Source organism: Ochotona curzoniae, unplaced genomic scaffold (genome assembly GCF_017591425.1).
Source record: "Ochotona curzoniae isolate NIBS_2020 unplaced genomic scaffold, NIBS_Ocur_1.0 contig_2321, whole genome shotgun sequence".
NCBI lineage: Eukaryota > Metazoa > Chordata > Mammalia > Lagomorpha > Ochotonidae > Ochotona > Ochotona curzoniae.
The window spans coordinates 17,839,941-17,852,555 of NW_024465421.1; the positions used below are offsets into that span (position 1 = coordinate 17,839,941).

The 12,615-nt window shown below is 53.3% G+C and overlaps 1 protein-coding gene across 1 annotated transcript in view; it reads right to left on the reverse strand.

The window, feature by feature from the left end:
* Positions 1-12,615, reverse strand: part of SNX29 (sorting nexin 29) — a 247,346-nt gene that overhangs the window by 182,291 nt on the left and 52,440 nt on the right. The window contains exons 9-11 of the mRNA XM_040973311.1: positions 8,953-9,071; positions 6,638-6,713; positions 4,694-4,776 (exon numbers count right to left, since the gene is read on the reverse strand). Of these exons, the coding sequence (XP_040829245.1) occupies positions 4,694-4,776; positions 6,638-6,713; positions 8,953-9,071 (278 nt within the window). The remainder of the gene's footprint in view (positions 1-4,693; positions 4,777-6,637; positions 6,714-8,952; positions 9,072-12,615) is intronic.

The window sequence follows — 12,615 nt, forward strand, 5'->3', positions numbered from 1 at the left end:
ACCCTGGCAGGAGGTGTTTCAGAAATGAAAGCCTCAAAGAACGCAGCTGGTGAGTCGGTGCCTCCTCTGCCCAGGGATCCTTGCAGCGGCCAAAGGGTCCCCGGCATCAGCCCACACCTCCATTTCCACCGAGGCAGGTGACTTGAGACCAACCAGTCGCCACAACTTCAAAGCAATGAACTCAGGTTGTTTTTCGGTTTTTGGTTTTTTTCTCCCTGCCTCATCTGGAGTCAGAGCCTTAGATGTGCATTTTCCAGTCCAGGAATGTGAAATGAGTTGAGGACCACGGTTCCAGCACAGTTCATCTTTTTAATCAGCCAATTCTAAAAGGAGTCTCATCATACACTGAGGGCTCCAGGAAAGAAGGAATAAATTAATGATTATAAAACATCATGAAGAGATGGTAAATGGAAACACAGACACAAGAACACTTGATCCTCTCCCACCAGTACTAAGGAACAGGTGTGTGCAGGATGCCTGGGTCACACCCATGATCAGAAACATGCAGGCTCAGGGACGCTGGACCAGAGAGAGACGGGCCGGCATCCAGGCACCCACCATCTCTCCACTGGAAAGCCAGATAGAGCAGCAGCCCCCACACAAGTGCAAACGGTGGGGGAATCTGAAAAGTTGTCAAAGTGGGCTGGCGGGGGAGCCACGGTAGCAGTCAGCAGTGAGAGGGCTGAGATGGAGGCCAAACGCCCCGGGACAGGTCTGCTCCCGTCCCTCTGGCTCTCCTTGTTTCCACCAGGGAAACTCAAGGCTAGGGAACCAGAGACCCAAACCATCTACACCACTGCACTGAATGCATGCATGGAAGATTGCAGATGGCAGAGGACGGACTAGGGTTCCCCCTGGTGGCTCCACAATTGCTCTGCAGCAGGCAGCAGGCATCAAAGAGCTGAGCCACTGGGACAACATCCAGCTCCCAGTCACGAAGAAATTAATTCAACAGTGAAATTCACGCAGAGACGCTTGTTGCATCACATCAGCCTCAACGTAACCTGTATACATCCCATACTCCAGTGCCCGTGTCTGATTCTACCACTCTCTCTCCCTTCCAAATAGGTCACATTCTTTAAAATTTTAACAGGAAGAAAACGATGATAAGGCTTCTACAAATACCAATAGGGATCAATGGGATGAATTTTCAGTAAGCTAAAGCCACACAGAAATACCAAGACAGCCCAACCATCTCCAAGTGCTCAGCATGAACGTACCTCCCAGGCTATCATGGGGAATTCCAGCACATTCCCCGAGTGCTCCTCAACTTCCCTGCAGGGTTGAGGGAACTAACCAGTTCCCAAAAACATACACAAAGGGAAAAAAATGCTTGGATTTAGCATTCAATTTGGTTCATTTTTCTCCCACGTTTTGCTCCCTGAGACCTGTCAGAGGTCACTGGTTCAAGAAAGCAAAGCTGCAAACAAAAGCGGGTTCCCAGAAAACGGCCCCATGCTGCCATCTCCCATCCCAGGCTCACCGTGGGTTTGGAGCACAGCAGGCCCTGCTGCGAGACCTGCCCCGTGCCCTGCATAGCACAAAGCAGCGTCCCTGGCCTCCGCTCCCCAGACAACAGCAGCACCTGCTCCCAGGCTGAGGCCTCCTGGAAGGTCTCGGGGTCATGGCAACGTCCCTGAGACAGACGCTGAGATAGCTGGACTACCCGACTGGAGCCTCGGTCCCGCTGCCTCCTTTGCAGATGCTGGCTCGTGGGCTGCAGCGGGGGCTGCGTGAAGCCAGCGCAAGACCTCCTCGTGGCCAAGCAAGTTCCACAGGGCCACCTTCAAGAACTGCAAACACCTCAAACTCCAAACTGTGGCTACTGCCTTGCTCAGTAATTAACTTTTTCCTAAGAGGCTTTTGTGCTTTCTCAAGTACCAAAGGACCTGAGAGAGAGAGAGAGAGAACACAGTAATGTGGGCCTGGTCACACTGCCTGCCTTCGAGTGGCAATAAGGCGCCCCCAGAAAGCCCTTGCAATTGCAGCGATCCCAAGTGAGGAGACTGCTTGCCACAGAAAGCACTTACGAACTCCCCTGAGCGCTGGACTCAACAACCTGGCTGAACCACTCCACAGTGCAGAGAAGGGCCACCTGCACGAGGAGGACAGATGAGGCCACCTGGCGGGAGACCAGTGTGTCTGCAGGGACTCAGAGCTGGCAGGTGCCTCAGCCAGCCTGTGCCACGTCTGTGAGAGTTAAACCCCATGTGCTGGCCCAGGATTCTTGACCTGAACCTGGCCTGCCCTGGGGACGTGGCTCGCACCACACTGGGGACAGAGTGTGCCGCAGCCTGCTACAGCATGAACATGGCGTGTCCTGTCAGATCTCACCCCAAGACCCATCCCCCATGGGTGTTGGGGCCTCCCGGCAGGAGGAAGGCTTTCCCAGGGGACTGAGTCAGCTCTCCTGGGGCTTCAGTGAGCACTCGCAGGTCTGCCTCGGCCTCTCACACCCCTGCCCCTTCCCCACACATCTGCTCCCCATCAGAGAAGGAAGCATGCTAGCCCTTGGTGCCCCAAAACTGAGAGCCTCAGAAACCTCTTTTCTCTACAAATTCCCCAACATCAGTATTTAGTTACAGTGACAGAAAATGGGCCCAGACAGAGAGCCCCAAGGCTCAGCATGACTACATTCACGACAGGGCCCAGGAGGAAGTCAGTTAGACTGACGCCTCAGAGTGGGATCCCGCTGTCCACAGGAGGAGGAGGGACAGGGGAGCAGGTGGCCCTCAGCATCAGAGAGGCCATGCCCCTGCAGACTCCAGACCCATGGGAAAACATCTTTCTACTGAGGAAGCCACCCCTCCTGGGCCCCTGGGACCACAGCCCCAGCAGCCCAACACAGGGACTGGCCCTTTCCCTTCCTCCCACTGGTGACCCATGAGGGTGGGCTGTGAGTGCCAGGAACTGTCCAGCAAGCTGAGGGCTCTGGGTGCTGGCACGCACAGGGCAGCCCATGGCACAGGCCCAAGGCCTCCAAATACTGCTGGCCGCCCCGGACTGTGGGATCACCAAGCACTAGGTCAGAGCTTCACCCCTTGCCAGAGATGGCAAACCACAAAACAACTTGCAGGAAGCCAGGTGAACACCACCAAAGCCACCTCAGTGTCACCGTGCCCAGAACATGAGTGAGGTGGAAATGCACGGACTGGACCAGTGACAGAAGCCACTTGAGGGTGAGGTAGACCAAGCCAGGGTTCCTGGCTAGGACCTCACTCATGCCCCGCCCCCACAGCCCTGAGGGCAGAGGTGAGACCTGAGGTTGCTGCCATTTGTAATACACACAGGCAGAGAGGAACAGGCACACGGCTCTTGGGATAACTGTATCCCAGATCAGCAGGGCCTGGGTTCAAGACCTGGTTGCTCTGCTTCTGAGCCAGCTTCCTGCTAATGAGTCCCAGGGAAAGCATCTCCGCCATCCACGTGGGGGACCAGACTGGGTTCCAGGCTGCTGGCCTCAACCGGCATTTAGGAAGTAAACCAATGAATCAAAGACCTCTCCGACTCTTCCTCTCTGTCACTTTGCCTTCCAAATAATCAATCTTTGAAACTTTTTTTAAAAAGTAGAAATAAGGGGGGGGGAAAAAGGTGGAGGGAGGAGAATTCCTGAGGGTGCCCAGTGCCAGAGTAAGGTCCCCACCACACCTGTGAGAGCTGCAGGGCAGACAAGACACTGACTGACAGCAGGCCTCGGCAGCGAGGACAGGGGTCCCTCTCCCTGCCCAGTCCACCCTATTTCCAGGACTCAGTCCCAGGATACCTTCAGTGCTGACTCACTTTTCTTCTAGGCATGGAACTCACACTATTGGCCCCCCAGTGCCTATGTACAGAGGACTAAGAGAGACACTGGCACCCCTGCCAGTCTTCAAGCCGCTGCCCAGACAGCCATGGATCTTGTGAGCTCCGGGACAGCACCCCGCAGCCCCAAGGGGGGCTCTTCAACAAAGCTCAAGCACCCACCCAGCAGGTGCAAAGGATGCGGCTGTCCCTCCTGCTAACGCACTTCCCGACGCCCACATCTGTGACCCGGCTTAGCTTCCCTGTTCTAGCACATTCCCTTTGCTGTTCAAGGACTCTCATGGGGTCTGTGGTGATGCTGCTTCTGGTTCGGCTGTTACTTTCGGAACTGAAGGCAATGCTAAATCCCACTCAAAGTTAACAGGGTCACAAGGGGGAGGTTACTATGACCCTAATTTAGGATCTCTGAATTCTGTGTGAAAAAATTCAAGGAGTCTCCTTCCCTTTTTGGAATGAGAATGGGATGGCTGGAGCTGAAACAACTATTGAGTTTCATGAGGCAAGACGGAAGGAGCCCTGTGTATCTGACACCCACAAAGCCACATCCTGTCCCCAGTCTGCCCACCCTGTGCAGCCATGGAGGAATCCCCATCTAGCTGACAGCTGATCATGCACAGTCACCTCACCCTCATCCTCACTGCTCCTTAGCTAATTCCCATCCAGGTGAGAGAGGCTGCAGACAGTTTTAACCCACTTAGTAATAGCTGATCAGGTTGGAGAGGTCCACTTCTCCTTACATGGGAAAATACTCCCTCCAGCGTTCCAAAGGAAACCTCCGTGGCCCCACAAACACGCTGCCATGTTGTGCAAAGTGCACAGTCACATGACAGCAAGCCCGAGGGCAACTCTGTGTCACCCCAGGACGGAGAGCAACAGCTCCTGAAGTACTTACTGATTGTCATCGACTCTGGCGCCGAGGCGGAAGGTAGCAGGCTGCTCAAGGGACTTCCTTGGCCTGGAGGACTGGCTTCCACGCTGGGGACAAGCAGGAGGAAGAAAGTTACACTCAGCCACTGGCACAAACGGCCGGACGATTCCCAAAGCAGCGGGCAATGAGGTCTGTTCAGGTGCCCAAGGCTAGCAGCAAGGCCAGGGGCAGCCTGGTGGGCTGGTGGGCTCAGTGGGCACAGGGGCCATGTCTGCCTGCTGGCTGACCCATGGAAGGCCACTACTGCAGGCCCGGCCCTCACTGCCTCTTTGCAGGCATCCATGGCTATGTGCAGAACAATGAATGCTGAGACCTCCCAGTGCCACAAGGCCAACTGAGGTTCAACTCCCCCACTGCAAACCAGTGTCCTTGTCACATCTCCCACACCCTGGGCTTTCTGTTGGTGATCTGATCTTTCAAAATCACCAGTGTGGTGCTGCAGTGTGGCTGCATCCCCCTGACACCAGGAGGCTGTGGGAGCCACATGGAGCAAACAGGCGGACATTGGGTAAGCCTGCTGCCCAGGAGATGGTCAAGGCATCTATCACAGCAGGTGACCAAATGCGCTAAGCAATGCAAGGGAACCTGTGCCTTCCCTAGCTGTAGTGGCTCAGTGATCACAGCAACATGTCACAGCAAAAAACAAGAGTGACATGTATAAATGTGTGCATATATTTAATGTTCATATGTGGTAAATTTTTCTCACGTGGGAGACCTGTCCCCTTGCTTCAGATCAGCTCAACTCCAGCCACTGGGGAGTGAACCAGATAGAAGATTTTTCTCTTCTCTGTAAATTTGCCTTTCAAGTAAAAAATAAATAGATATTTTCTTTTAAATTCCTTTAGCAACTAGGCCTGGGCCACATTGAATCCAGGACTCAGGAATTCAATCCAGGAATTCTTCCAGCTCCCAGAATGTGCATCGGCAGGAAGCTGGAGGGGCAGCAGAGCAGCCCAGACTAGAACTGGGCACTCTAATACGGGAAATTGGCATCCCGAACTGCAGCCTCATGCTGTACCCAATACCCACGCCAACTCCATGGGCACAGGGCTTCTCCCACGTGAGAAGAGCAGCAGCAGGGCCATCATGTGGCCGTCGTGTGGCCATCGAGCCAAGCGGAAGGGAAAGCACTGCAACATCCACTGTGCAGGGAGTGGGCAAGACGGGGCTCAGAGGGGGCTTTTCTCCCACTGCTACATTTTCCAAACTTTCTCAAATAAACAGCCAAAGAAAAGGGGGAGGGGAAGCGGCAGGATCTGGGCAGAGTCTGCGGACACCAAGCCTTTCTGACACTGTACTAGACAGAAGTTTCCTCCCATGGTGGTGTTGTCTTCGGAGAACAGAACTCTTGGCTATTCCAGGTGACACTGAGCATGGGTCAGAGCTGAAACTTCCACCCAGGAAGTAGAGCTGCCAAAGCAGATGTGGCATATTCCTGCAGTGCCAAATTCAAATCATGATGGGGAAAGAGAACAGTATCACCAACAAGACCGTGGTGACATCAGGGGGACTCTGGTGTTCGTCCCAGCTCTGCCACCAGACACTCCAGGACGTTGGGCTACCCCTGGAGCCATTTCAATCCAGAATTAGTTCTGACGTGTGAGAGAGATTGTACAATAGTTCACTGGCTGTAATATTATGCAACACTGAGGCTGTTAAATATTACTACCAAATACTAACCAAGGTTTAAACGAAGAAAATGACAGGAAGTGCCTGTCCTCAGCTCAGAGTAAAGGTGGCAAGCAAGTGAGGTCTGATCAATACTGTTTCTTGTTAATGTCTCTCAGGCAAAGACCATCTGAGGTCCCGGCAACCTCACAGTGTGAGACATAAGGTCTGTCTCCGATCCCAGATGTGCAGACACCCCTCCCATTCCCCACAAGGCAGCAGTTGTCCCCAGATACTAACCTGAACCGCAGCCCGGCCTCGGCCACGACACCATCGTCTGGGCCTGTGCCATTCTCCAGGCTTCCCACGGGGGCATCTGTGCATGAGAATAAACAGAAAGGAGGTCAGACTTGTCTTTTCCCTTCATGTTCCCCACAGGACAAGGGTACCACGCAGACACTGGCTCAGCTACCCTGCTGGCTGACTTACACTGTCCCCCGCCACCACATCCAACCACCTCGGTTGTCACCCACTGCTTGCTTCATTTTCTCAGGGATCATCTCACATTTGGCATCAGTCACTGACAGAAGGCCCCGTGCTCCCATCTAACCTGTGCTGTTCTCAACTCTGAGTCATACGGAATTATGTACCAAGTCCATGATCTTTCAGAGACAATCTCAGAATGAAGGGAGAACAAAACAGCCAGCTGACCAAAAACAGCTCTTGCCTGCAGCAACCCGACAGGGACGCTAGAGGGAAGCATGGTCTAACAGCTGAGGATATCCGCCACTTCTCTCAGAGCCATAAAGGTATTCACAGGGCAAAGAGGCTATAAATGAACTCTAGGACCAACAGGCAGGAGACATCCGTGACTGTCAGACACACATTATCTGCTGCTCCAGTCCCTTTTTAGGACAAAGTGTCAGCCCATGAGCCTCTGTCGTTAAGATCAGTGTCCACCACGAGAACCCAGGGACCAGGAAGGCAGAGAAGGAGGGAGCGTGTCCCCTAACTGCTTCCCTAACTCACCTGCCGCACAGCCCCCTGGGACCTGGCCAAGTCACATCAAGACAGCCCAGGTTATTGGTGGCTAAAAGTTTTTAACTTTTTCTCTATCTTGCTTTCCACTCACTTCCAACTCTTTCAGGAAGTATCTACTCCTGAAAGTCCCACCTCCTCTTCCATGCTACCATGGTTGTTTCAAGAGTACCAACTCTGCCCAACTACCAAGTTGTTCAATTCCCTGTTCTCCGACTAACTCAGTATGTTGCCCAGCCCCTTTGCACCACACTGACCTCACGGACAAAATGGGATGACACAACACTTCAGTAACGCCCACCACACATTAAAATGTCATACTTTTTTAAATACAGCTCAAACTCAAGAACACCAGGCCTGGCAATCAGCATCAACTGGCTGCGTAAGGGATGCTGGTCACCTCAAATCAACTGGAACTGCTCCCTGGGGACCCATGGAACCCTCCCCTCACCGCTCCCCAACACATGCAGCTCTCCTCTCAGAGCCTCCCTGGCTCTCCTCTGTGATACACCTCTCCTTACCTTCTCATCCCCCAAGTGCTAAGCAAAGGTATCTCAGAGCCTCAGCTCCAGGGCCCTGGCCCCTGTGGCAGCTCCAGCCAACACTCCAGCTACAGCCTCACCCCCTCCCACTCACCATGGCCTTGGTTTCCAATCTGGGTCCCGTGTGGCTGGCTCCTGTCAGAATGCTGACCACAGCCGACCCTGAGTGCTGATGCCCTCAGCTCTCAGCCTCCTTCCTCAGGGGTATAAGTGCAGGACAGTGTGGCCCCACAGTCCCGCCCTTGGCAGAGCCAGCTGAACCCAGAGTTCCAGCATCTCATTCACAGGCACCCCCTGCCTGGGTCATCCTTGATGACCCAACTCATCCCCCTCCTTCAGATGCTACTACCAAAGCAAAGATGGAGGCCAGAACACAGGCAACGCCATCTGCTGAGCAGCCCAAGGTGATGCTGACTCGGGTTCAGCAGGCTTCCCAGCAGGCCCCTCTCCACACAGGACAGTGACCAGTGCCTACTGGTGAACGGAGCAGACGCCATCTCTCTTGCACTCAGCTCTCTTCCCACCCCCACCCCAGACTCTGGAGAAGCACAGGCAACCCGAGGACTTGGATGCAGTTGCTGGCTCCTGGCTGCAGCCTGGCCCTGCTCTGGCTGTTGTGACCACCTTTGTCCCTCTGCCTTTCAAATGAATGAATCTTCCAAAAAGAAGAGAAGGCCCAGGCCCAGTGCTGGTGGCAGTCTACTTCACAAAGGCCCAGCTCCCAGAGGGCGAAAGGACGGCCACTAGTTGAGATGAACTTTATCTCGCCAAGTTTGAGTGGCCACAACCAAAGGAAGAAGCAGCAGTCCCAGAGCTCCCTGGGGACCTCAGACCAAAGTTGCCTAACCCTCTCTCAGCCAAGAACTCCAGTTCTGGGAAAGCTAAGCCTGGCTGACCTCTGCATCTCAGCCAGCCCTTCCTTCCAGGGCCCCAGGCCTCCCAGCTCCCCTTCCTAAGCAGGAAAGTGGGGCACTGAAGCAGGCTCTCAGGACCAGTGCTCTTACTGGAGCAGAGAAATCATCAGGAAACACCCACCTGCTGGGCTATAGGAGCCCACACCGCTCACGGGGAAGAGGACTTCAGTGTCACCATGTAGCACCTGCAGTGGAGGCCAGCTATGCATCTGAGAGAGGCAGCTGTTCCCATCCAGGGGCCTATGGGGAAAGAACACAGCTGTACGACAGGGCCAAGGGCCCCAGGGATTCAGGACTCACCGCAAGATCCACTGGGCCTCCAGGCTGGGAATCAGGAGCTCAAAAACCCAGGTCCGACTCCTGGCATCTATTCTCCCAACCAGTGTGTACAGAGCACCAACTGAAGGCCTCACTGTGTTCACTAGTAGGAGCAAAAGAGCCAGCAAATTCTGTCCATCTTGCATCTTGAAGCATACAGTCTTGGGGAACAGAGGGGTTCGGTGCACAGGAGGGAGAAGGGACTGGACATGAATCCCATAAACAAGCATTGGAATGATAACAGGGAGTCCTAGGCAGGATATTCGTGGAGGCTGCCTTGAAGAAAGGTGGACAGCACCGCAGCGAGGAGGGACCCAAGGATGCAGGCTGGCAAGGAGGGCACAGCATGTGTGACATGCTAAAGTGGGAGCAGGTGCATGACGGGACAGCAGCCCCACGATGTGGCTCTACCTGCTTTGCCTCACTGGCTCCCTGTAGGTAAAAGGACAGAGTGAGACCAGGTGAAATCTGCGGCCCTGCCAAGAAAGGGAGTCAGCTCAAGCATGAAGCAAGCTCACATGATCTGCTCCACAGAGCCCTGACTCATGCATTCCTTGTAACAGCAGACTGCCTCACTTGCCTCTGAGCAATCAGGAGACAGCCACATCACTGCAACACAGGGGTGATGGCCTTATGAGACCACTGCTCCTTCCCCGCTCCCCAAGGAAGGGCACTAAGTCCACCAACTCAGCAAAGGAACCAAACGGGGGGGGGAGGGGCAGGAAAGTGAAGGCAGAAGGAAAGAAAACTCAGAAACAACACGATCTAACCATGATCATCAGAACCAAGGCTGTGGGGCTCGAACCCAGGGCTCCCTTGGCCAACCTCAGTGGCTCTCCCACTTCCTACAAACCATGTGAAATCACACAGATGGTTCTTCCTGCAAGGTGCCAGGCAGGAAATAGTTCAGGCTGGGCAGTGCGTTCTTTGTTAAGCATGGGGTGGCCTGGCATGTAGTACATCTGGGATCAGGTTTTGGGCCCTCAACAAGAAACATGGGCAGATGATCCCAATAGAACTTGCACATTTTATTTCATTCTGCAAGTCCTACAAAGGGACTCTCTGCCCACTGGGGGACTCAGGCAAACCACAGCCACCTGTGTCCTGGCTGAGTGGGCCGTGTCTTGAGTGGACATGATGGGGACTGGGGCATCTGCTCCAAACCACCCTCCTTGGGCTCTGATCTGGCAGCTGGGGACCAAGGAGGACCAATACTCACAGGAAGTCGGGGATGGTGTCCTTTCAAAAACCAGCAACAACAATTCATCTACACCTAGGCCATTCCACTGGAATTCCAGGCAGGTGGAATTTTGCGCATGTTTCTAAGACACCAGTGGCAGGCGTGACCCTCCCGGGTCCCCAACATCATGAGTCTCCCTGACCAAGTACAAGTGGGTCCCATGAACCACCACCTCCGGAGTTACCCCCAAAGTGGTTGGTGATGCACAAGTGGCCTCAAAACACTGCACCACAACGACATGGAAAATACTAAGGGCTGCTGCTGGCCATGGGAAAGTGAGGTACTTATCACCTAGACGACACCAAAAAGAAGAGAAGGCAAGAAGACCCATACGATCCCTGCACATTTTTCTTCTCTTGCTATACATTCTTTCTTTACACAGATGCAATCATAGAAAATGCAGAACTTTCTATCTTGTGTTTACCATTCAGTATGAATTCAAATGCTCATTTTCATACTATTACATAGTCAAGAACATCAACTTAAGAGGTTTGTGATTCTAGGGGAGGTCATGTGACCTGGTGGTTAAGCTACTGGTTGGGAATATCACATTCCGTAGCAAGTACCCAGGTTCAAACTCCGTGGTTAAGCCGCTGGTTGGGATCTGATGTCTTGCAGCAGGTTCCTGGGTTCAAGTCCAGTTTCTGATCCAGTTCCACTTTCCTGTTCTCCAATCCCTCAGAGGCAGCAGTGGAATTTTTCCACCCTCAGGGGTGGAATTTCTGCCACTTACATGGTTATACCTGGATTGAGTTCCTGGCCTCCTGTCTCAGCTCAGCCCAGTCCTGGCCACCATGAGTGAACCAGCAGACAGGAACTCTTGGTCTGCTTCTCAAGTAAATAAAGTATTTTAAAGACATGTTTAACATTAGCAACATGAAAACGTCAGGCTTTCACTGTCCATCTGCAGTTGCCCAGGTTGGCTCCAGGGCTTGGCTTCTCTGAAGGAGGTTTGCTTTCTGGAAAGGGAGTGTGTTGCAGTATGTCTTCATGAGAGGTCTTCAACAGAGGATGGAATTCTCCCTGCTCCGGACAGCTGGGCAGTCTTCACCTGGGGCTAGCAGCTGCTGTCAGCTGGGAGGACAGCACTGGTGCAGGGCTTTCTCCACCAGGTCCTTCTTCCCACACACAGGGACTGAAACCTCCCTGTGTTCCCCTGGGGAACAAGCCTGTCCGCCCCATCCCTCTTTGTGCCAGGGCGCTAAGCCAGAGTTCATCTTTTAACCTCTTCTAGTTTGAAATCCTCACACATGCAGTGGTTTGGTGAAACAGTTAAGATGTAACTCAGGAAATGCATATCCTAAATCATGGCGCCTGGGCTCAAGTCCCAGTCCCACTCCCGATTCCAGCTGCCTGTTAACACGTTCTGGGTGACAGCAGGTAATCACTCAAGTGCTAGGGCCTGTGCCACCCACGCAGGTGACATCGACTGAGACCCTAGATCCTGACTTTAGTCTGGCCCAGCCCCGACTATGGCAGGAATTGGGTAATCAACTAATCAGAGATTTTCTTCCTCTGTCCCTCTTTATTTCTCTCTCTCTCTCTCTCTCTCTCCTTTCCTTTCTCTGTCATGCAAATAAATTTTAAGGAAATACATTTGAATTTTTATGGAATAAATCTTGGTAACTATTAAGGGACAATATGGTGTCTTGTTTCATTTGTGTTAGTGAGAAGCAACATTTTGGCATGTTTCAATTCTTTTCTCATAGAGCACATAAAAAGTTACAGAAGGGGAAAAAACATTCCCATATTAAAAAGATTACACCTGAAACACACACTCACAAGACTAAAAGCAAAGTCAACCCCGGTGGCTAACGCTGGGACAGCAGGATCAAGAGGCTTCCTTGGCCATGGAGCAGGCATTTCCTCACTGGTACCCAGAGGAATAAGCCCACACTCTGTCCACATGTCATCTGAAGGACAACCAGAGCCCTGAGGTGGCCAGAGGCCATGGCCAGTGACACTGAACGGTTCCAGGTCTGTCCACACCCCACGCCCTGGCAGTGCTGCCAGCCCTTCCCACAAAGACGAGCTCAAACTCAGAATGAAGGCATCACTCAGCGGGCCACCTCATCCCTCCTCGACTCCTCCCCAGGCTACTCTGCAGGATGGTCACTCACGGTCCCCCTTGTGTTCAGAGGCTGAGGGAGGCCCCATGACCGTGATGGGCCCAGGCCCATGAAGGTCAGCCTGCACTACTCAATGCTTTCACACATCACAATGCTG